Source organism: Tamandua tetradactyla, chromosome 8 (assembly GCF_023851605.1).
Source record: "Tamandua tetradactyla isolate mTamTet1 chromosome 8, mTamTet1.pri, whole genome shotgun sequence".
Lineage (NCBI taxonomy): Eukaryota > Metazoa > Chordata > Mammalia > Pilosa > Myrmecophagidae > Tamandua > Tamandua tetradactyla.
In genome coordinates this window covers 26,842,696-26,866,560 of record NC_135334.1, presented here as the reverse complement: position 1 = coordinate 26,866,560, position 23,865 = coordinate 26,842,696, and the positions used below count along the sequence as shown (strand labels likewise).

Here is a 23,865-nt window from a genome sequence, read left to right as displayed (position 1 = left end):
ACTTGCTCAAATGTTCTAAGGTTCTTGCATTCTTATGTCAGTTTGGGGGTTGTGAATGAACTGTGATGGTAGCTATGGAAATTGATTTTCCCATTGTACCCTCCACAAGATGAATGAAACTATCATCAGACAGAATATTGCATACCAAAGGGTTTGGTTTGGGAGTTTTTACTCCCCATCATGGAACTTGTGAATAATGTTTATCTACTAAGAATTGCCTTGTCCTGGGCATTTCAGTTTTAGTTTTAAGATTCAGATGTAGTTTTAACTGAAGAACATCTGCACCCTTGACAGTCATGTCATGATGTCTCTGGGGCTTATGACTTAGCTCTTTTTCGCTGGATAACATATCCTAGACTCACTCTTATTGTCCTGTTTTCCTACATCCTAGGTCTCCACAATGGCCCCATGTTCTGTGTGGCATTCTCTTCTGGAGGTCTTTAAAAATATTCTATGTGATCTGCCTGGGATGCTTGAGGACATTTATTCCTGTATGGACGTAAGGCCCAAGGGCCTCCTACTCTCTGAATCCTCCTATTCTTAGAAGGTTAAACAATTACAGAAACAGAAGACACTGCATCTGTGTCTTCTCTTGTTTCCTGAATGCAGGGGTGACCTTTGGGGTACATTGTTTAGGACACCAACCAATAGCTGTTTGAAGTCTGCCGCTCTCATCTCTCTACCAAAAGAGGAGCTGAACCTTATTGTCATAGCTAAGGTCACAGCCAGTTAAAGAAGCCATTTGCTCCCCCTACTCAAACTGCTCCCCCTCTCCCAGGCTCTCCCATACTATTAAAGAGGGAATTATCTTAGGAAAGCAGAGAGAGTAAACCAGAAAGATGAAGAGGCTGCCTGTGGTACTTTCCGTCTCTCAGCCTCATTGGAGAAGGAACTTGGCTATACGCTCATTGGGTGTACTGAAGTGACATGATTTGGACGTTCAAAAGGCAATTAAGTACTTATATGACTAGACTCAAGGATTTCCAGGCCATGACACTTCCATATCCTTCCAGCCCACTGTGGAGAGAGGCCTGGAGGCTTCCAGCAAGACAATTAGCGCATGAATTAGATTGTGTCTTCTAGAAGGGAGATGAAGTTCCCAGCCCACTCTGTTACAGTTTATTTCATTAAGCCTGACCATGTCCTTCTATTTGGGCAGAGAGAATGAAGATGAATACTTTGGAGAAAGCAGCGTAGCAGTGGCAATGGAGAATTACCACATTAGTGGTAGGGGGCTTTCCGAGACCCCTAAGGTGTCTTCCTCCTTCCCCTGTGAATGGTACCAAGTTGGGGGAAGGTACTACCCTGGCCGCTCCAACCATATCCCCTTATTTTGGTGATGTGTGGTAAGCTCTGGGCTCTGCCTTGGTGAGGGGGAGAGAGGACTGTGTCAGGTGCTTCTTCCGGCCCAGTCAGGAGGAAGCAGTGGAGAGGACGGGCTTGGAGTCTCTGGGACCAGGATGAGAGGATTCCAGGGAGCCCCGGGAAGCCTTGTCCATCAGGCCTAGGTGCCCCAGGTGGACAGAGAAGCAGATGGCAGGGGAGAGCAGGAGGGCTCTCTCCTTGGACCAGCTCTGGACTCTAATGCTGGGAGTGGCCATAGAACTGAAGAGAGGGTAGGATTAGTATTTCAGGCTTGGTGGAAGCCAGAAAAAAGGGTGTGAGGGCTGCATGGGGGGTTAGAAGTGGATGTGATGCTCTCAGAGGACAATAAAGCCTTACATGGAGAACAGGGTAGTTTCTGCTGAGGTTGTTTAGAGCCTACAATGAAACTTGTGGTGTTTATTCTTCACCTAGCATTTAACGGTGGAGATACAGTATCTCCCTTGTTTGTCATGTGGTATTATCATGTGGTATTATCATGACATATTATTGTCATGTGGTATTAGCTTACACTGTTACTCGGCAATGGACTTTATTTTTTAGAGCAGGTTTAGGTTTACAGAAAAATTGAGCAGAAGATGCAGAGTTTCCATATAGCCCTTCAGCTCCTACCCCCAATTTCCCCTATTGTTAATATTTTGTATTAATGTGTTCTGTTTGTTTTAATTGAGGAACCGATATTGATCCATTATTAAAGTTCGTAGTTTTCAGTAAGGCTCACTGTGTGTTGTACAGTTCTGTGGGTTTTGACAAATGCATAATGTCGTGCACCCACCATTACAGTATCACACAGAATATTGTAATGCCCAGTGCTTCAACTATTCATCCCTCCTTCCCCCCCCCCCAGCCCCCAGAAAGCGATTGATCTTTTCTACTGCCTGTACAGTTTGGCCTTTTCTAAAATGTTTTCCTGTATGTTGGAATCAGACAATTTGCAGCCTTTTCAAACAGGCAGGCTTTTTTCACTTAGCAGTATGCATTTAAGTTTCCTCCATGTCTGTTCATGAGTTGATAGCTCAGTTCCTTTTATCACTGAATGGTATTCCATTGTACAGATGTAGCACAGTCTGTTTACCCATTCACCTATTGAAGGACATGCTAGATGTCTCCAATTTTGGGCAATGATGAATAAAGCTGCTGTAGACATTTATGTGCAAGTTTTGTGTGGGTATCCCTTTTCAGCTCATTCGGGTGAATATTTAGAGGTACAATTGTGGATTATATGGTAAATTGGTGTTTAGCTTTGCAAGAAACTCTTGCATTGTTTTTTAATCTTTTACATGTGTATGGTGGTGTGTTCCCTTCTAAATGTAAGCTCCTTGAGGGTATGGCCTGTGTATTGTGTTTCTTTAATCTTCCCACAGCTGCTAACACTTTGCCTTGCATTTAATAGGCAATAAACATTTGTCTACTTTGTCCAAGTTAATGGAACTACTCTCTGACCACTTATTTTTTAGGGGAGACCCTCATTCATATCCCACTGTCCCACTCCTCACCTGTCCCCCTCAGCCCAGTTTTCCAACTCAAAATGAGGCTGACCTGTTCCTCCCGGAGAGGTGACTTTGTGAGGATTTATAAAATGAAAGTCACGAGTTTACAGATGAACATGTGGGAATGAGGGATAAGTGAAACGTGGAAGCCACACTTCTGGAGGCACAAGGAGACCCTTCTGCAGGCTGTCATGTATGATTTTTGTGGTTTTCCCATTGCTGATTATTCAAACTGATGGATCTCCATTCCTGAACGAGAAGGGGGCTACCTGCAATTCTCTGGCATCTAATGACTTCCTATTTTCCTCGAATTATTATTTGTATAGCACTTGCTTCCTTCCTGTTTCATTCGCCAGCTCTGGCCATTTACTCAGTGTGATTGTTTCAGCTTTATTTGGAAACTGGAACTACATCATTTTACTATAATAGTTCCTTAATGGTTTTCTAAATGAAACTTACATACTTCATCTGCTCCCCCTCTTTTCAGATATTAAACAAGTATCTGTAAGAGGTTTCCTCATTTTTTCCCCCTCAGATACCAGCAGTTTGCTCAGCCAGATGGTGAGATCCGGCGTGTGCTGGGGTGCGCACCTGCATGCCATGGACATGTGTGCATAGCTAAGGGTTCTTACGGCAAGTGCCCGTTTCTGTCCAGTATTTTCTTGCTTCGTTGGCATGCACGGGAAGGGCCTGTTGCCCCAATATTCCTGGGAGGATTCCACTTCTCTGTGAATGGAGGCTGCTATGGAGGGGTTGGGAAGAGCAAATGTGCTGGCCAGGCTCCAAGGCCAGATGTTCTGTCCTGCCATCTGTCGTGATAGGAAAGACTACGGCACTGAAAACTTCTAGAGTGTTCTTGAACGACCATAGTCCTCCTGCCCACCTCCCACCCCCGACGTTAACAACCCACAATGGTTCCCTCTGGCTGCTTTTCGAGCCCATCTCCTCCGTTGGTTTTCAGGTCCGAACTCATTTCCCCTGACTCCTCAGTCCCCACCCTGCTCGTGCTCAGCTGTGGGGACTGACTGCCCTTGCTCAGGAAGGCTGCCGCTCTTGCATCTTCTTCACCCTCATCTGAAATCCCTCTCCTCTTCTCTGCCTGCTACATCCTTGATGTTCTCTGAGCCCAGCCTACAGTTCACCTTCTCAGGCAGGTCTCTGAATTTTTTGATTCCCACTGGCTGTGGGGGTTTGTGATTGTAGTCAGAACCTGACATTCCAGCATGAGTACTGGTTTGTACTATTTTGTGTATTGTCTTTTTTCTTCAACTAGACAGTAAGCCTCAGGAGTGAGCTTCTGTCCTATGCTTTTGTTGTCTCCTTTCTTTACTATGCCAAATAAATTCCCAATTGATTCTCAACCTTTCCAGGCTCAGAAGAGAGAAAGGGAACCTGAATATTCTTTCTCCCCACTATATTGAGTTGGTAGCCAGCTTAGGCTGTTAGAAGGAATGGAGTAAAGGAGGATGGCTCATTTGTTAAACATTCTTGGGGCCATCTGTATTCTGATGAGTAGATGGTGACCTATTTAATTGGTTGGACCTTGCAACAGAAGCAAACAGACGCAGCAACTCTTTGGGGTTTCCTGCCACAGTAACTCAAAACTCCACAGAGTCAGGCACCTGAACTAGGCAATAAAGAAAGATGATTTGTTCCAATCTTCTTCTTCTTGTACCTTCTTAGGGAACAGACGTATCTTGGCAGATGCGTGGCAAGGATATTTCTGAGCAAGGCCGTGTTGGCATTTTATCTGGAAGGCTGACCTAGCTACTGTCTTTGGAAATGTCCTCATTCTCAATATAGAATTTGGGCACCTCTTTCTGTCCCTCTCCATGGTCTCTGCCCACACTGCGCCTCCCACTCCCAGTCAGCTCCATTGTTCCAGGAAGGGTTTCGGTGGCTGTTCAGTGACTACAGCGCCGAGGCCAAAGTCCTCAGCCTCTCTTCCAGGGATCCAGCCCCATGCTATGACTTCTGCAAGCTTATCCCACCCAAAACCCCACCTGGCCACTCTGTAAAAGCTGGGCCAGTCTCCTGCAGGCAGGTTCAACATGACTTGTTTGTTTCCGACTCCAGGCCTCTCTCCCTATCCAGGATCTTTTCATTCTCAATATTCCTCACATGGGTAGATAGAGTCTGTTAGAGCTTACAGTACCAGGAAAGACCACCACGTCCTCAAACTGTCTCCTGCTGCACCAGCCACTATCTGCTCTTCTTTTGCACACCCATCACATTGGTTATTTGCTCCTGACATTTTAACACATCAGCATAGCCTCCTTTCAAGGTTCTTTCTCTGTTTTTTTTTTTCTTACAAGCCAGGTTATCAACTGGCCAGAAGACAGAAGTGGGTCTTTCTTCTTTTTTCAGCCTTTTACATTACCTAGCAATTATTCAACATGTTATGCTCTAGACTCCATGTTAAGCATTTCTACATGCACAATCTCACTTACCCTATTATTATCCCACTTGATAGATGAGAAAACTGAGGCTCAGAGAATCCCAGAGTCTTAAAAGATAGTAAGATATAGATCTGGCATTTGCAAATGGGGTCGGCATCAGAGCCTGAATTCTTAAACTCTTTATCCTACTAACTAGGTTGGTACCTGGCTCTGCTCCTTCCAAAGTTTGTGACCTTGGTTAGGTTGTTTATTTCCTGTGCCGCAGTTTCCTACTCAACAAACAGAGATAAAAATAATGCCTCCTTCATAGGGTTGTTCTGAGGACTGAATTGAGATAATAGGTGAGAATGCACAGAATAGTGTGTGGCACATAGTAGTATGGAAATATGTTTTGTACAGATGTTCTTGTAAGTTTTTACCTTTATGAGCATCATTTTAATATGGTTGTTGTGTATGACTCTTCTCGCCTCTCATATCTCTGTCATTGTCTTCGGCGTCTAAGACAGTGTGCTGTGCACATGGCCGTGCTCAGGAAATGAATGAATTCATGAATGAAGGGACACTTGGGCTCCTAGAGGTGACTTGGTGACACATGTTCAGCATGCTGGTGTATTTGATTATGAGGTGGCCTTTGCTGGTGTTTGGTCTTGGCGGGTTCTGGTGGTGGAGGTGGCGATGGTGGTGGTTGTGGGGTGTGTGTGTGAGGCACTGTGGGGTGCAGTGGATGCTGCAGTAGAGAGCCTTCCTGTTATCTGTTACCTGAAAACTTTTTTTCCCTCCCCACCCCCTTCCTCAGTAGCTCTGTGCCCTGCCAAGTCTGTGTACAAGCCTTGAAATGACAAAGTACCCTTTAGTTAATTGCACAACGGATTGCCTAGAGTTAAAAGTTCTGATTTATATGACTATAGCTCTAACTGCTCAATAACACAGGCCTGTAATCTACTTTCATTTCAAACAGAACGGTGATTTATAGGGCAGCATGCCGCTTTAGCTCAGAAATGAGGTGTTCAACATATGCTCTGTTGACATAAATTTGGAATTTATCGCTGTTGTCAAAACTGCCTGTTGGACAAAGGTGGGTATTAAGGCAATAAATGGCTCAGAATAGTTTTCTGTCACATTTCCTGACCATTGTATTCAGTCTATTTGAGGGAAAAATATATACTTAAAAGTAATCAAATGCCCCAAATCCATGTGTCTTGTTTTGAATGGTGGGAAGGGAGGCTGCAGGGGGTATTGAGGGGCACAGGGACTTGAAGGGGGGGAGGGAGTTTGGGGGGATTGTTGAGGAGACAGCGTTTCATGAAGTTATGACCCATTTGAAAAAGATTCCACTTTGCTTCCTCTCCCCCATCCCCATTAGGATGTGGGCTTTCCTTTCTCATTTAGCAAGAGGGGGAGGAAAATGAAAGCTCATTAAATAAAAATAGTAAAGGACATTTTTATGTGTAGGCTTCAAGCCAGCAGTGTCAGGGAGGAGTTAGTGAGTGGGGCTGGGCAGGAGGCAGAGCAGGATTTTGTTTATGGAGAAACTAAGCCCCTGGCCAGCACTGACTTCTTTGCTGCGGTGGTGAGGGTGGACTTGCCCCACCTTCCTTCATGGGCTCTGGGGCTGCTTGGGCCTGATGAGTTCTTGACTCACCGATGACTGGGCAGTAGGCAATAGGGTACCAGGTTGTAAGCAGATGTTGGACCCTAACCAGGTCTTGATTAATTCATTACCCCCAATATGGCCAAGACTCACTCATTCAAAAGGCATTTCTTGAGCAGTCACCAATGCCATGCCCTTTTCTAGGCTTGAGAATGCAGAGACACATGAAGCAAAACTCTGTCTTTGGGTAACTCCCATCTAGTTGGAGAGAAAGATCAGTGTGCAGATGAAACCAGAGCACCATTAGTACGACAATAGATGCATGCATGCATCGAAGATGGGGCTAAAATGGGGAGGAGCCAAGGAAGGTTTCTAGGGATAATCCTTGCCCTCCCGCCTGGCAAAATGTCTCTTGGGTATCGATTCCCAACAAGGAGAATTCAGGAAAAATACTAGCTGTATGTCTGTTTTATTGATGATGTGATATGCAGTGTTGTGATCAGCTGATCACCAATGTGTGTGTCAGTTTAGGTTTTCTATGGCACGTATTATAAGAGCGGGGCCAGAAGTCCCTGCGTGGATGCTGCAGCAGCCACAGCCCAGGAATGGGCCACAGCCTCTCTTCTCAATGTACTCCAGCTCTATACCTTGCCATGGTCATCTTGTCATGGAAGCACAGGGCCACCAGAGCAGGGAGCTTGGAGGATTTAGCAAATGCCATCCAACTCGAGCTTAAGAATAGACCTTTTTTCTTCATCCTCCGTTTTAAGATAACGTACCTTGCAGCTTGGTGTTAGCTATTATGTGTTGCGCCCTGAGACTGAGAGTCATTGCCTACCCAGAGCATGGCTGCTTGGTCTTGGCTGGTGGCTGGGCCCCGAGCTGTCTGTATTAGGTACTTCCTGTCTGCTCCTTAGGCTGATAAGTGAGGAGCCAGAGGGCCATGCATGCTGCCTGGTACTTTGCCCCTGAAAACGAGGCCCAGCAGGGGGAAGAGGACGCGTATTTGTTGCTTTTATTTTATTTTTCCTTTTATCTCCCTGCCCACACGCTTGAACTGTCTCAGCATTGATAAATGTGAGCTCTCACACATGCAAGGCACACAGTCCCCCTTTCTCTTGCAAGTGTGCCCCCTCCCTCCCTACACAGTCTTGCACACATTGGGCATGGACACCAATTGTAAGCCTCCTCTGTGGGGCTCACCCTTCCTTTGCCACCAACCCCTGTCCTTTTCACACAAAGCTCCCCGTTGGGAAAACTCATAATTTTTACACCACGCAGTCTTGGCTGGCCATTGCTGGAATTACTGTCTCTTTGAAGTGCTTTCTGTTGGGGCATTTACAGGCCGTTTTAATTACCTGCAGCTTGCAAGGGGCCTTGCTCTGTCCCAGCCTTTGTTTGTTTGTTCTTTGCAAGGAGTCTGGGCAGAAAGGAATACGGCTGCCTTCTTTTAAAAAGAAAGGAAAGTGGGGGGAAAAGTTTGGGGAACTCTTCACAGAGCTTCTCTTCGCAGAGTGCTCCGGGAAGCCCAGCCCAAGCTAACAAGCTCAGACCCTCCTTGCTCGTGGTGCTACCAGGTTCACAGTAGGTTCCAGCTCTGTGGGCCCCTCTCCTAGGGTTCTCCTGGAGAATTTCTGCTTGTTTGTTTGTTTATGGTTTGAGTATTAAGTATATTTTCAAACTTCCCGACATAGACAGCAGTGCTGCCAAATAGAGCTCTCCTCATTACCTTCCAGATCAAAGTCTGCTGCAGTCGAGCTGGGGGTCCCTCTCATACTTTTCCACCTAAATCTGTTTAAGGAGTTAACATTACTAAGTTATTGAGGCTGAGGGTGGGATGGAGGATAGGGGTCGAAATCACATGTGAAGGTAGTACCCCCTCTGACTTGTCTGGGGTTTTTCTTTCCTTTTCTTCATTTTCCGTTTGACTTGTTCTCTGAAATGAACTAAGTAGCATTCTTTGGGGTTTCTGTCCACATGCACTCAGCACCCCATGTCTGTGGATGAATATGCTGGTTTACCAGAGGAACCTCAGAAAGTCATCCCCTCCTCTGGGAGCTTTTACAGCAGAAGAAATCTCCATTCGTTTATTCATTTAGTCCAAACATGCACTGAGAAATCGGAACCCTCTTACACTGCTAGTGGGAATGTAAAATAGTGCAGCTGCTTTGGAAAATAGTCTGGCAGTTCTCAAAATGTTCAACATATGACCAGCAGTTCCATTCCTAGGTATATAGAGTCAAGAGAAATGAAAACATATGTTCACGCAAAAATTTATACATCAGTGTTTACAGCAGTATTATTCAGAATAGCCAACAATGTGGAGACACCCCAAATGTCCATCACCCAGTGAGTGGAGAAATAAGGTATGATAGATCCATACAATGGAATATTATTTGGCCTTAAAAATGAAAGGAGTGGGTGGGCCAAGGTGGCACAGCAGGCAGAGTTCTTGCCTGCCATGCTGGAGACCCGAGTTCGATTCCCAGTGCCTGCCTATGCAAAAAAAAAAAAAAAAAGGAATGAACCTCTAATATATGCTACGCCATGGGTGGGCTTTGAAAGCACTGTGCTGATTGAAAGAAGCCAATCTCAAAAGGCCACATATTATATGGTTCCACATATGTGAAATGTCCAGAACAAATCCATAGAGGCAGAAAGCAGATTAGTGGTTGCCAGCGGCTGGGGGTTGGAGGAAATAGAGAGCGACTGCTAATGGGTATGGGATTTATTTTTAGGGTGATGAAAATATTCTGGAATTAGATGGTGGTGAGATGGTTTCACCACTTTGAGTATACTAAAACCACTGAACCGTACGCTTTGAAAGGGTGAATTTTATGGTATGTGGATTATATCTTAATCAGCCTGCTATGGAAAATTCTAGTGAAAAATACTTTGAATTCCTGCTTTGTACCAAGTACTGTGTGTGCTCTGAGGATGAAGTGGATGGTTTCTGCCTTCAAGTAGTTTACAGTCTAGCAAAGATAAAGAATACTAGTTAAAAAAAAAAAACAGTATATAATAGCAAATTGTATTATGTACTAGAAAGGAAACTGAGAAAGTGCCATAATAATAGACAGTAGTGGGCATGTGGAACCTACCTAAGTGGGCAGTGATTCACATGCAGCCTTACTTTCCCAGGGCCTGGCACACAGTAGGTGGTTGCAGGCCCTGGGGTAAGTTGCAGGTAAGGCTGAGGCCACACACCCTCTCGAGGCCCTTCCTGTTAGGAGGTTAAGTCCCTCTGCACTCCAGGTGCCATGACTCAGCTCAGTTATTTCTTAGGGGACGTTCTGTTCTTGCTTCTCTTTCATTAGGGTCTGGTAAATCCCAGGCTTACACTCAGTGCCTCCTTTCTTGCTCTTGGTTTTCCTGCCTCTTTCAGGGCAAATACTGGCCCCGAGGCTTTGGGAGGATGATGTGGGCTGAGTGATCCTTGAATGGGTAAATGTAGAGGGTGGGGCCTGAGGTGAGAAGCCTGGAGCCTTCTGCCTGCTCTGTACCATAGGGAAATGTCACTTAGCCTCAGCTTCCTCACGCACAAAATGGGACTGCACCCTCGGCCCCAACTGCAGGGCAGGTAGGACAAGCCTCAGGAAGGCCCTTTCAAAGTCAGAGGTGATATAGAAATGCATTAGAATTATATTATAAAATTTTAATGGACTAGATTCCCCCTCCCCCCCACCCATTTTTCTAGAAGAAAGGAAAAGAACCAGCAAAGAAACTAATATCTGTTTGGCTTTGCCTTTTTTTCTTCCTTAAGATGACACTAACTTTCATGGTGTGATCTGATGTCCGTACAGGTTAATCTACCCGATCTCCTATCTTGTGTTTATAATTGATGTTTAGAATGATGGCTCTAAAGCTCAGAATCCTCATAGAAAAGTAATTCTGTTCTCATTGTACTAAAGCAGGAAGAATGAGGCAATATACATTAAGAAGGTTTTCAGAACAGTTTAATTCCAAAGGAAGTTTCTCCTTAAACCTTTAATAAACCTCACTTACTCTCCGTAGTCTTTGAGGATCCATGACTGGTTCATGAGATTTGAAGTTAGCATTTTGGTTTCCTGGCTAAAGTGAGAATATGCAAAAACGAGCTTAGATAATGAGACTGAGATGTTCCCTCCACATTCAGGCAAAACAGAGAGATGAAGGGAGAGTCTGAAGCTTTTTGAAAACGGCTTTCTCCCAAACTGGCTGTTTGTGCTGGTTAAAAGCCTTGTACAGGCGTGAGAGAGAGAAAAACAAAAACCTTGTTCATCCGTAATCATAGTTTAATTCCCTTATAGGGCCTTTTAGGATCTAGAGAGAATATTTCGGATTTGTTTTTCCTCCCCGTGGGCTGACATCATCAAACGCACATCATACTTCCCTGATTTGGATTCGGGAAAAGCTCTGAGAAGCTATAAATCTTAAGGCATTATACTATTTTTTTTCCTCTACCCTTTTCTAAAAGCACGAATTTTCTAGTTTCTTTAAAGGAAAGGAAGAAAAAGAAAGAAAAGAAAGCTACAAAAGTGTGTATTGATTCTGTCCCCTCAGATCTTAACTGCCCAGCCTGTAATACCTTGCTTACATCTGCCAGGTTTTTGTGCAGTTTTGCAACATCTCCTTAATCCAGTGAGCATAAATAGAACATTTCAATCATATTTGGCTACCAGGAACTTCGCAGATAAGCCCGCTAAGACCTTGCTGAAAGAGACTGTATGAGATTGTGTGTGATAAGATCGTCCTATAGCCCAGCACACAAATGAAAAACTTTTGTTCTTGGTGAAATTTGTTGATAGAGATATTTCAAATAAATGACTTAGGAGGACTGAGTATTTTAAAACAAAGACCCGGTTACGTAACAGCCGGAAGCCCAGGCCTCCTGCACGGCAGCAGTGAAGCTCCTTCTTCAAGCAGTTGCTTCAGGGAGATTGGCTTGCCCCTTTGCCGTCTCTGACATGTATTTTAACACTCTCGGGCAGCCTTATCTGAAAGTACTGTACTTGTTTGTGGCTATGGCCGCAGGGAATGCCGTTGTCCTTCCTTGTGTTTTCAAGACGCAGAGCAGCTCTCCTTCTACTCCTGAGTCCGTCCCAGGTTGGCCTAGATCCCAGGCCAAGAGTCTCTCTAAGAACCTCATGCGGCTTCTCTTTTTGACAGTCGGAACAACTAGTCTTGTACTGATGGGTGTGTGTGCATGTGAGGAGGTGTTTTTTTCCTGTCAACGGTTTTCTCTTCTAACTCCCTCTCATGCTTGTTTATTCATTCCATCAACAGAAATGCACTGAGCCTCTGCTATGTTCCAGGCTCAGTGATCGTGGATGAGGAGATGGCTCTGGGGTAGGTCCATCCATTGAAGGAGGCTACAGTCCCGCTGGCACACCCTCGTGTCAGCCCCATAGCCTCTCAGTTTTGTAAACCCCGACTGGTGAGAATCTAGGAAATGATCTAGTTCAACCCCTGCATTGTTGCAGAGGTGTGAAGTGAAATCTAGAGAGGGTGAGTGGTTTGGCCAAGGTCAGATGGTGGTTACTGGTAGCTGTAGTGTGGGAGAGAAAACCAGAATCTCTTGCCCCCAGCCCAGCATTTTAGTTACTGTATCAATCTTCTTATCTAGACTTACCCCTCCTTCTTTGGTATTCGCTCCCCCTCCCTTGAAAAGGTTCCAAAGCAACCTAAGGGACACCATCTTTCATGTTGGGGGTTTCTCTGAACCCCCAGCGAGAGGCTGATGCTGTACCCCCTACCCCAAAACCTGCAGCACATAAGGCGTTAACTAGTGCTCTGTGAGCAACCTCCTTCCCTTTTGTGGTTTTTTAATCTGTTGTTTGAAATCCTTAGCTTTTATTGGTATATTTACTTTATGGCATACATAAAGAGCTGTATTAAAAAATAAATTGTGTTGTAAAAACATTCGGTAATGTTTATTAATATTGACTAGTCAGGGAGCAACGAACTCTATTGCTAGAAGGATAATTTGTGGTAATACCAGCTAAGCATTCACAACTTGTCAAATGACTGTCTAATCTCAACAACAATAAAAAAAAAAATGGGTAAAAGGATGATTTCCCTTATGCTTTGAGAAAATGGAAGTGACCTATTCCCCAGCCAAGATTAGAACTATTTCCACCCCCACCCCCCACCCCTCCCCACACACTTACACAGGGTACCAGGCCTCTCTCCTAATTCCACACAGTTCCAGAGCTGGGTTTTAGTGGTCTGTTCTCCCTTCGCCTTGGGGTGGTTGGTGATTGCTTCACTGCAGTAGTTCCTCATGTGTCTCCTCTGGCCATGTAAATCTCTGCTGAGGGTTTCGGAGGCTAAAATAGAGACATGATTCCTTTTCTCAAGGAGTTTATAGTCTGAAGGAACTTATAACTGGCTTTGTCCTTGAATTCTAAGAAAATACATAAGGAGAACGATACCTGGAATATGTCACTGTTGGTGGTAGTAAGAGATTTTCCTTGGGAAGATGTAAGTCACCCTTAGAAGGGAGAGAACATTCCCTGAGTATCCCAGATGCTCTCGGAACGACTCACTCTGTCTTAGGGAAGAGGCCTCTCGTGGAGCAGACTCTGTACAGAATCTTCCTTCCTACAATAAGGCATGTGCAAAAAATAGGGGAGATTGGGCTGAATGTGGTACCACCCTACAATCTCCCTGGACATTGCTTGTGGGAGTAACAGTTCCTGATAGCCTAATAACTTTTCATTCATCCCTTTCTCTCAAAATTAGAACACAGAATGCCTTTGATTATTTGATCCTTCTTTGATCATTTGAACAGTAAGTGGACACTGATGGTATGTGTATGTTTTTGAACATAAGGGTCTAAGGAAGAGGAGTAAGGTCATTGCCGAAGCAGGTGAGCTCTCTTCTCTCAATTTTGTTTCTCCTTGGAAAGGTGGACAAGGCCAATGTGTGTTTCTCTCAGCATGGGACTTAGGAGTCAGTGGTTACTTTCAGACTGAGGGCCTTGGCAGAGGGCCGTGAAGCGGCCTGTCTCCTGCTGTGCCCACGTGGGATGGCTCGACAACCAGGTCCTGCTGACGAAGGAGCAGGAGATTTCCATGGCCACTGCGCCCTTACGGTAAAGAGAGGATCTTGAAGAGTGTCGGTTCTCTTGTGGGCAGCAGGGCTTTGAGAGAGGAGGGTCGTTTAGACCTTGGTTTAGAACTGACTTACAGAATCTCCTGCCTCCTCCTTGTCTTTTCTGAGTACTCCTCAGAATCACTGAGTTGGTCAAATAGGTCATCACAGGGTCAGAAAGTAAAAGCCCTAAGCAAGTTGCAAGTTAGAAGACGCCCCCGTGCTCCACATTCTTCCACTGGTGTCCGAACAGTAATTAAAGAAAGAGGTAAACTGGTGCTGAGCTCTGCCGGACTCCAGGTCAGTGAACTTGTTCCCCTTTTCCTTCTGAACCTTGTGTGCATGCCCAGGCCCTGCCAGTGGGGCCCAACCTTTGTCCTTTTACTACATGTGGAGTCACATAGACGTCACACTTGCCTCTGGTGATCTGTTGGGAGCACTGAGTTAGTGGGTCAGTTGCAGGGCAGTGTCCTTATTCCAAGGATTGGACAGAATAGGGCACCCATGTTCCTGAAGACTAGGAAATGCATGGCAACAACGTGTTTCTGAGGAAGGACTGGTGATGAGTTCTGGAAGTTTCTTTCATTGAAAGACAGTAAGTGAGTAAAGGAGGAAACTCAGATTATCTGGATTAGAAAGTTTTAAAATTAATTTCTGAGATTGTTTCTAGATTTTTTTTGCTTAGGCTAACTTAGCCTGACTATGTACTCATTCACAGGGCAATGCAGAAGTGGAATATGGCTCAGAGAGAATAGTTCCCCTTAGAGAAACTCCTTGGAGGCTAAATAAATGGATACGGATAAGACTTATAAATAATAAAATTATGGCTCCATGAGAGCCCAAGAACCTTGGATATCATCCAATCACTTTACAGGGGAGAAAATGCGGAGTGGTTATAATAGTATGATTTGTCCAAGGTCAAATGGCAGAGTCAGGGTGAGGTGTCAGGTCTTCGGGTGGACTGGCAGATGTTCTTCTCTCTGTTCTGCTATGATTGCGGTTGAAGAACAAGCAAGATCTCATCACCTCTCGCGCCAAGCCAGTCCAGTCGACCAAGAAAAGCCACATCGACCAATTGCCAGGCAACTCTACTTGCATCTAGAGTAAAAGCGGTTGTGTTACCCAGAAAGTATTGGTCAGGAGAGAGAGAGGATTTGATCTGGAACTCCCAAGAAGAAGAGATGGGAGCCCAAGGAATAAGTTTAGCCTGGTGCAGCTCCTAAAATCTGAAGAGTGGTCATGCCAGAGACTTTTTGGAAAACAAATTCAAATGTATGTTTGTCTTCCTTGTCCTCCTGACAACCACCCCTAGGGTGGGCACCTCTGGACCCTGACAGATCACTAATGAAGGAAAGGATGAAAATAAATAGAACTGAAATCCGTATATCCCCATCCACCAGTCCGGACCATGGATGTGGGGGAGTGGTTTATCTTCGGAACCACTTGCCTTTGCTGCTCCATGAAACGTCTCTTACAAAAGCGAGTGTGTCATGCCTGGGCAAGGGACATGAATACTCAGTACCACACATGTGTGTGCATATATGTACATTCACAGGTCTGGGAACATATTTAAAGCATACTTTGCCCGAAAAGCTATTAGTTGAAAACTAATGCCCACATGGGATGGCTCGACAACCAGGTCCTGCTGACGAAGGGACTCTGACAAATCCATGTACACACACAATCATCGCATCATTGTTCACAATAGCTTAAAAGTGGAAGTAACCCAAGTGTCCATCAGTGGATGAATGGAGAAAGGAAATGTAACTCCACACAATGGAATATTACGCAGTCATAAAAAGAAACAAAGTCCTGATCCAGGCCACCACATGGATGGACCCTGAAAACATGAAGCTAAATGAAATAAGTGAGACATAAAAGGACAAATATTATATCATTCCACGTCTATGAAATATCAAGAATAACCAAATTCATAAAGACAGAAAGTAGATTAGAGGTTACCAGGGGCTAGGGTGAAGGAAGACTGGAGAATTATTGCTTAGTGGGTACAGAGTTTCTGTTTGGGATGTTGAAAAACTTCTTGAAACAGAGGTGATGATTACATATCATCGTGAATGTATTAAATGCCACTGAATCATACATTTAAAAATGGTTAAGATGGTAAATTTTAAGTTATGTATGTTTTACAACAATACAAAAAGTGGGCAGAAAAGCTGTTAGTACATGTCCCAGTGCCCAACATTGTGAAATACATTTCGTGTTGGAAATGTTCAATTAAAATGTTCTGTACTGCTAATATTTCTCAATTTGGATGGACCAGCCAGAGCCAAGAGTAAGCTCACAGTGCCCTGGTGAGGGTGCCTGTGTGTGTGCAAGTATGTATGTGAGATTGAGAAATCATTTGTCTTTGGCACAGGGATAGAGAGAAAGTGAGCGAACCAAACAATGTGATTGAGAAAGAGTTCTGCGAAGAGAACTATGTACAGTTCCTGCCACGGTGGCCCATAGACCCGTGTCCTAAGGAGGCTCACCTGGGGACACCACATGCTGGGTTCTAATTATGGGATTTGGAAAGTGGTGGCAGTGGGCGGCTCGGTTTAGTTTTCACGATCGGGGCCCTGCCGGCTTGAGTGTGGACTGCTGAGCTCCCGGCCCTTCCCTGTAATTTTATGACATCCAGCACCAGCATCCCAGCCTTTGACTGTGACCTTAACAGGTCAACATTCTGAGTTCGAGGAGCTGTTTGCTCTATGAGGGCCTGATATTCTCTCCTTCCTGCCCCATTGCCCTCAGGTCCTGCCTCTGGCGGCCCCTGACTGCCCGCTTCCTAGGGACGACGCAGGAGAGGAGGTGGAGGTGGAGACTGGCTCCGGCAGTGGCACATACGGGTCTGGGAACAGGAGTGTGGGTGGGAGGGAAGTCAGCGTTCCGGGCCAGATGGCTCACACTCCACCGCAGCTCCGCGCCTCGGTGGTGCCGTGCACAGACCCGCTTCCCAGCACTCGGCTCCCAGCCGGCCTGTCTGGTTCCCTGCTTTTTACTGGTTCCATGGCTGGCTCTGATGTAGAAGAAGCATTCTGGTGGGAAAGGCCTGGTTTGGGAGTCAGGAGCTGAGCGTTGTTGCAAGCTCAGCCCTGTTTGTGGTTGTTCCGGAGGCTCTGTCTTTCCAGGGTGATGCTCCGTGCCGGGCCTGCTTCTCAGAATTGCAGTGATGGTAAAATGAGGTCATGGGTGTGAACGTATTTTGGAGAGTCAGTAACGAGGATTACCATCTTGCATTTGTAGAATGATGCCGTGCTGTTTCTTTAAACCCTTCTCCCTGTTAGGGCTCCACCTCTGGAAAGAAGGGGAAGAAGACGCTGCTAAAGCTGGGCCTGTGGGGAAGGGTATGCATGTTGGGGAGTCTCTGAAGTTCTAGGAACACCTAGATGCCCAGGGCCCTTAATTCATCGCTTCCAAGGGAGCTGAGGGTATGAGAAGAGTGCAGGCTCAATCTTCCTGAGTCTTGACAGTCTAGTGGGGGAGCCAGGCCAGTGCACACCTGCATCACGGGCAGGGCTGGGCCGTGACCCAGGTCGCCCAGGCCTCGTGGCCTGTTAGTTGGGCAGCGAACATTGCATCTGTCTGACTTTCCTGAGTGTTTCTTCCTTCCTCTCTCTGAAATAGGACCTGATTTTATTTTTTGTCTTGGTCTCATACGTACCAGTGGGTAAAACCAGTAGGACATGCCCGTTCTTGGTTCTTGTATGGGGCCAGGAAGGGATGCTTCTTTGGCAAAAGTCCCTGGTGCAAAAGGGGGCCGCTTAGGCTGTCTGAAGATCCAGGGATATGTCTCCAGAGGTGCCATGCCTGTCTCCAGCACCCATGCCCTCCGTCTCCCTTCCTCCTGTTCACCTGCCTAAGGATGGCCGTGTAACCTGCAGGTTGAGGGTGGGACTGCCTTCTGGCCACCCAGAGGAGCACAGCAGCAACCTATCTTTTCCTTTCCCCTACAGGAAGCTGCACAGTGGGATGAAGACGTACGGGTGTGAGCTCTGCGGGAAGCGGTTCCTGGATAGTTTGCGACTGAGAATGCACTTACTGGCTCATTCAGGTAGGCAAGGATGCCCTGACCAGCCCACCCAGACACAGGCAACCTCCTCCTGCTCCCCTGCTACCCCCCCATTCAGACCCCAGTGTGCCACGGATGTCCCTGGTGCCAGCTGGGGGCTCGGTCCACCTTGTCCCATGGAGCAGCTGACCAACACGGATGCTCTCCCCAGGCTCATGGAGCAAAGGAGCTGTGCTGACTGCATGGATGTCTGGATGTGCCCATTCTTGTGCTCTCCTGGGTTTCCTGGGGTGTCGTTGGCACCCAGTGCCCTGTGTGATCTACCTTCCAGCGGAGACTGCAGTTTTCATTAGCAAAACAGTTGTGGAATTAGGTTCTCGCTGTCTAATGAATCTGACTATTGGGTTCACATTATACAGGAGCCTTTAATTAAATAGATATAGAAAGGTTGGAACACGAAGCTAGTTATAGCGTGCTGTCTTTTGCAAGTTAATTTTATCCAATTCTAGTGGGGTTGGCTGTGTGGCTGCCGGTATTTTTGCTCGTGTTTTGGCTGCAGGAGGTGGGCAAGGCTGCTCTGCCTCACGAGGCTTGGAAAGGGAGAAGCACCTGACATCCAGCACGCTCGGGGGCCTTTGGTGTGGGGATGGTGGTGGGGAACAACTGAGGATTGTCTGAAGCCTCGACACCTCCCTGCAAGGGCCATGCTGCTTTCTTTCCTCCAGTTAACCTTGCCTTTTAACCTCAGACTCACTTTTGGGGGAAAATGAGAGGGTTGTTTCCTTACTTGGTATTGTTTTCCCGTTATACACAACTGCTGGCTCTTTCCCCCTTATTGCCTCAAACATCTGACCCTTGCAGACAGTTTAGCATCTATGAAGAGAGCCTGGGCTTTGGATTTAGACAGAAAAAGGTTCCAGTCCTGTTTGTGATATTTGTGCTAACTGTGTGAATTTGGACAGGCTTATCTAAACCCCAGTTACTGCATCTGTAAAGTACAGGGATTCCTAACTCTGTAATTTGGGTGGGGAAGGGGGGCGTCGGCAGTGTGCTGAGAGAATAGATGTGAAGGGCAGCCCCAGCCCAGTCCCTGGCTTGCAGGTTGTGTTTAATAAATGTCGATGGCTTCTGCTTCCACCTTCCTCCCTTTCCCCCACTCTGTAGCTGTCACCCCGGGGCATGTTCCCAACACCTTATTCCAGAAGCTTCCCATCCGGCTGTCTGTTTCCAGTCTGTTCACGCTGCAGCCTACTGCGTGCTGTTCAGTAGCTTTTTAGGCTTCAGTTTGCCACGGCCTTGCGGCCGAGCCTGGGTGGGTCTGCCTTGTGTTGGTTGTGGTCTCTCTCCCAGCTCTTCGTGGCCTTCTGTCTTGCTTCCCACTCTTCCTGCCTCCAGATCCAGGGATTTGGCCACAGCAGGTGGCTGCCTAGCTCTGCATGACTGCTCTGCCCCATGTCTCCATGTTCCATTCCTCCTTCCCACTCACCCCGTGCTCCCCTGAGCCATCCCTGTCCTGCCCACCTGTCTCAACCTGGCTCAGAGCCTCGAGTCGGGTCATTCGTATGTTTGGAACCTGCTGGGGACTCAGGGATTCATTTTGTCCTGTTTTAATAACTTGCACCTTGTATCTTCTCTTCTTCAGCTTTGCACTTTGCTGAGGGTTTAATGATGGATTCATGAGCTGTCTGCCAACGAGGCTGGCTACTCCCCAAGAGCAGAGCCCAGGTCTTTTGTTTCTTTTGCTCCCCTCTTCAAAACCCTCTGTGGTCTCTAACTGTGGAGCGTTGGGCACCAAGATGGGGTAATACACACTTCAGCCTGGTTTTTTTGTTTGGGTTTTTTTTTTTTTTTGCATGGGTAGGTGCCAGGAATCGAACCCAGGTCTCTGGCACGGCAGGCAGGAACTCAGCATGCTGAGCCACCGTGGTGCACCCAACTTCAGCCTGTTTTAAAGCTTCCTTGCTCTTTCTATAGCTCAGCCCCCGTATGCATCATCTGTTATCACTCCTTCCCAGCGCCCAGTGCTCTAGCCAGACAGGTCTTGTTGGTTTGCTTTCTGGGCTCTGTGGCCTTGCTCTTGGCATTCCCTCTGCCTGGAGCAGCCCTTCCAGTCTTCCTATATCCAGATCTTCCAGGTTCTCGTCCACAATGGCCTCTTCAGTTGTTCCCCACCTCTAGTCTGGAGTAATGGCGCCTTCTTTTGTGTGTCCATATTTCTTTCTCTGAAGTTATTTTTGGGCACAGTCTTTTCTTTTAGTGTTATGGCTATTTATGGGCTTGCCTTATCTTCCCTACTTTGAGAGGCAGGATGATAATGTGGAAGGAGTTTGGGCATCCACCTCCTGACAGCGTTGACCTGGGGCAAGAAATGTAACTTCATTGAACCTCAGTTTCCTCATCTGTAAAATGCAAATATTTATACCTACCTCAGAGAAGTTGTGATGCTCAGATGCTTAGCACTATGTCTGACACATACCAGGTTGTCAGGCAATACAGTTTCCTTTTCCCTCAGCTCTCCTGGTAGGCTGTAAACTACTGGGGGACAGTGTCTCTCCCCATTATGTTGGGCATATTGCCTAGCACATTACTGGAGTCAACAAATATTTGTTGAATGATTGAGAGCCATCTGGGAGGCCTGCACACATCATGTCTGGTGTTTCCTCTAATAGGAACTGTTTAGACCATGTCTGAGGGGTTCGCTGAGGATGACCAGGAGCCCACTGGCCCATTTTGCACCCCTCTTCCAGGCAGCATGACCAACTGTGAGTTAGGTGTTGTCTCCATGAGGTGCTTCAAAAGTGTTGCTGGGGCTTTTAGAGAGGAGAGGGGCTGTTTACGTGCTTTCCAGTGGACCTGGAGTCCCCAGATGAGACAAGATAGTGACTTTGCATCCTGCCACGCCACCGGTTGTTCCCTGGGAAAGTATACTCCGGTCCTGACTGCAATGCCACTTGAATGCCCCATAGTCTCATATAGATGTCCCAGTGACTTTGAGTGTTGGGTACACTTTTTTCACTTTTTCTTTTCAATGCCTGACTTACTGGATATCGAAGGCTGATTGTGCCGAATGATTTGTCCCTCTAAAATTCACTTGCTAGTGCCCTTGTAAAGAAGGAGTTGGTGATGGGGGAGGTATGATGAGTCATAATAGTGTTTTAATTCACCCTTGCAGATAGCTCAGAGCCTAAGTGTCTGATATTTCACTTTTCTATTTTTTTTTTGAATCTTCCTGCATCTGTCTCACCCCTGGGCTGTGCTGTCATGAAAATAAAATAGTAGAAAGGGCTTAGTGAGGTGAGAACACTTCCTGAGTTGTTTGACCCCCTGTTATTCAGTGAAGGCTCTGGTGGCATCCAGAGACACCTGGCCTTGCCTGGGAGTTGGGATTGGAGGGCTGGGCTGGTGGTGCTGATATCTGAAGCAGAAGTCCCATTTTATTTAGATTCTTCCCCTGTTGCATGATAACAGAACTATGTGATGTTTTAGAGGAGACCTCTGAGATTTTCTTGCTTGTCTGTTTTGATGGCATAAAGTCTTCTTGCAGGGAGCTGACCGCAGGAATGGACCCAAGGGTCTGTAGCGCAGACCCACTTTGCAGAAGTTAACCAAGGTTCATAGCGGCAATGCAGAGCCTAGAAGAACAATAGTTGCTCCAAGAACCCCGGAGCCATTTTTTTTTTTAAAGACCATGAAAAAGTGATCGGGGAACTGGGTAACGATAATGAGTCACCTGGACTCCCCTAAATGCAGTTACTGCCCTTGCACGGGCACATTCCTACTGTTTTCCTCTGCTCAGCGGCGCTGCACAACACTGGCTTCCTCGCTAGCTCGGCGCGCTCGCTCCCCACCCCCCTTTTGGCTAGCATTGCCTGTGTTTGTTATTGTAGCCCTGGCTCTGGGCCAGCCCTGGCCGGGCGCCAGGCTTGTGGGTACAGTATGTACAGTGAGTGCTGAGCCAACTTTGTCATCATACATGATTAATTTTTTTTCTCATCTGGTAGGGGTGGGGTGAAGGAGGAGGCAAGAAAGGAGTTTCTCCGATGCTTGAGAACAGACCACATTGAATTCCACAGAGATGTTATTTGTGAAAGGAATAAAACGTTCCTGCTTGTTTTCCTTCTCAGCCTTTCCTCCCCTCTCTCATTTGTGTCTTCCTCCCCTGTTCATTTGTCGATTAGATGGAATCCGTCTGTATGAGATCGACAATGTGAGGTCTTATTTTCAGTGACTAGAATACTAAATTTGCACTCCTAAATCAGTTTTCATTGTGTTGAAATTGACAATTTGTTTAATTAGAAGTTTGCCCTGTAGGAGGCCCTTCTTAGAGACAGTGCTTTCTTTTTCTCTCTCTTTCTTTTTCAAAATTTTTTTTCTAAGACCCCAAATTGTAGTGGTGAATGCTTGGTTTAATTGGAGTTTTATTTCTATTTGAATGTGTTAAGTAATCCAGCGTTATACTGGATGATAACAATAAGTATAAATGAATAAATAATAGCTAACTCATTAGGTAATGAGGTTGACCTGGCCATGCCCTACATTTTCAGAGGTGGTTTTTAGGGTCAGGAGGGTTTGAATATGGGAAGGAGGCTTGGGGCAGGGAGACAAGCCCACATACTTTGCAAAGCTGTCCCTGCTGGTGAGTGATCCTTGGGTGTAGGAAGGGCTATGAGCTGGAGGAGAAGAACTTCTGTCTCCAGAATGGCTCTGAAGCCTTTCCTTCCACCCCTTGCTTCCTTATCCCTTGGGGCCATCTGGCCCTGAAGTGTCAGCCAGCGTGCTGTCCCTTTGCTGCTCCTTGTGCTAACCTAAGAGATGCTTCCTAGATTCCATGCAGGGACCATGCTCTTAGGTGGTGTCTCCAGTTGGTTCTGAGATTTGCTAGTACAACAATCTCCATGAAGTAGTATTTCCTACAGCTTGGCTTAGTGTAATAGTGGCTCATAAGTTAGCACACCCAGAGCAGCTTGCCCCCCATTTTTGACTCAGCTGCATACTATTTATGTGGCCAGCCACCTATTCTGGGAGTGCCATTCATTTTTGCCATCTGTACATTAACTAAGCACTGGTGCGTCAGGCTCTGTATTATCAAAGAAAAATGCCCTAGTTCCCCTGCCCTCAAAGAGTATATATAAAGTCTAGAAGTGGGGATAAGTTTGACTATATTATAATAATAAAAGAAAGCTGTGTGTGGAAAGTGCCACAAAAAAGTGCCAAGAATGGGTTCTAGGAAAAATTCAGAGGAAGAGGTATTCCTTCTAGTTTGTTGGGGAGGAGGTGTCTTGCTTCAGAGATGAAGAAATGCAGTCAGTGATCAGAGTATCATTTTGCAAAGAATTGGTGATGGAAAGCCCAAGCCTTTCCATCTTGGAGGTGGAGCCAGCTGTGGAGGTGTCCAGCGTAGCTGGGGCAGGTAGACTCTGGGTGGGTGGAGAGTATTAGGGGTGTGGAGACAGCAAGGTTTAGAAAGGAGGGATAGGGCAAGATTGTGGAGGACCTTGAATCACAAAGTGGTTTGTATTTAACCCAGAGCACTGGAGAGCCACTGACAATTTGAGTAAGGGAGAGACAGGTTGTTCTTTCTGGACCAGAAAGGGCTTTTTTACATAGACTAGGCTGGAATATAGGCATTTTAAGACCCCTTGGAGAAATGTAATGAATGATTAGCAGTCAAGATGGGGGCACAGCTGGCATGTAGAATACCTCCCACACTGGTTAGGGGCACATGGTCGTTCTCCGGGAGTGCATCCTGCCAAATGGCAGATCCCTTCCACTCACCCCTCCCGTGTCCTTGTCTGGGCAACATGAGCCTTGATTATTGAGAAGCCTCCCTGATACCAAACTCTTCCCCATGGTAGAACCGTGGGGAAAAGAATGCCATCTTTGGCCAGTAGATTTTCTGAGTGTAGCAGTGACATG

At 46.4% G+C, this 23,865-nt stretch overlaps 1 protein-coding gene across 3 annotated transcripts in view; it reads left to right on the top strand.

Annotated features, from left to right (window-relative positions):
• Positions 1-23,865, top strand: part of ZBTB16 (zinc finger and BTB domain containing 16) — a 188,114-nt gene that overhangs the window by 75,417 nt on the left and 88,832 nt on the right. For all 3 annotated transcript variants that reach the window (XM_077112877.1, XM_077112876.1, XM_077112878.1), the window contains exon 3: positions 17,894-17,991. In XM_077112877.1, coding sequence (XP_076968992.1) covers positions 17,894-17,991 — 98 coding nt within the window. The remainder of the gene's footprint in view (positions 1-17,893; positions 17,992-23,865) is intronic.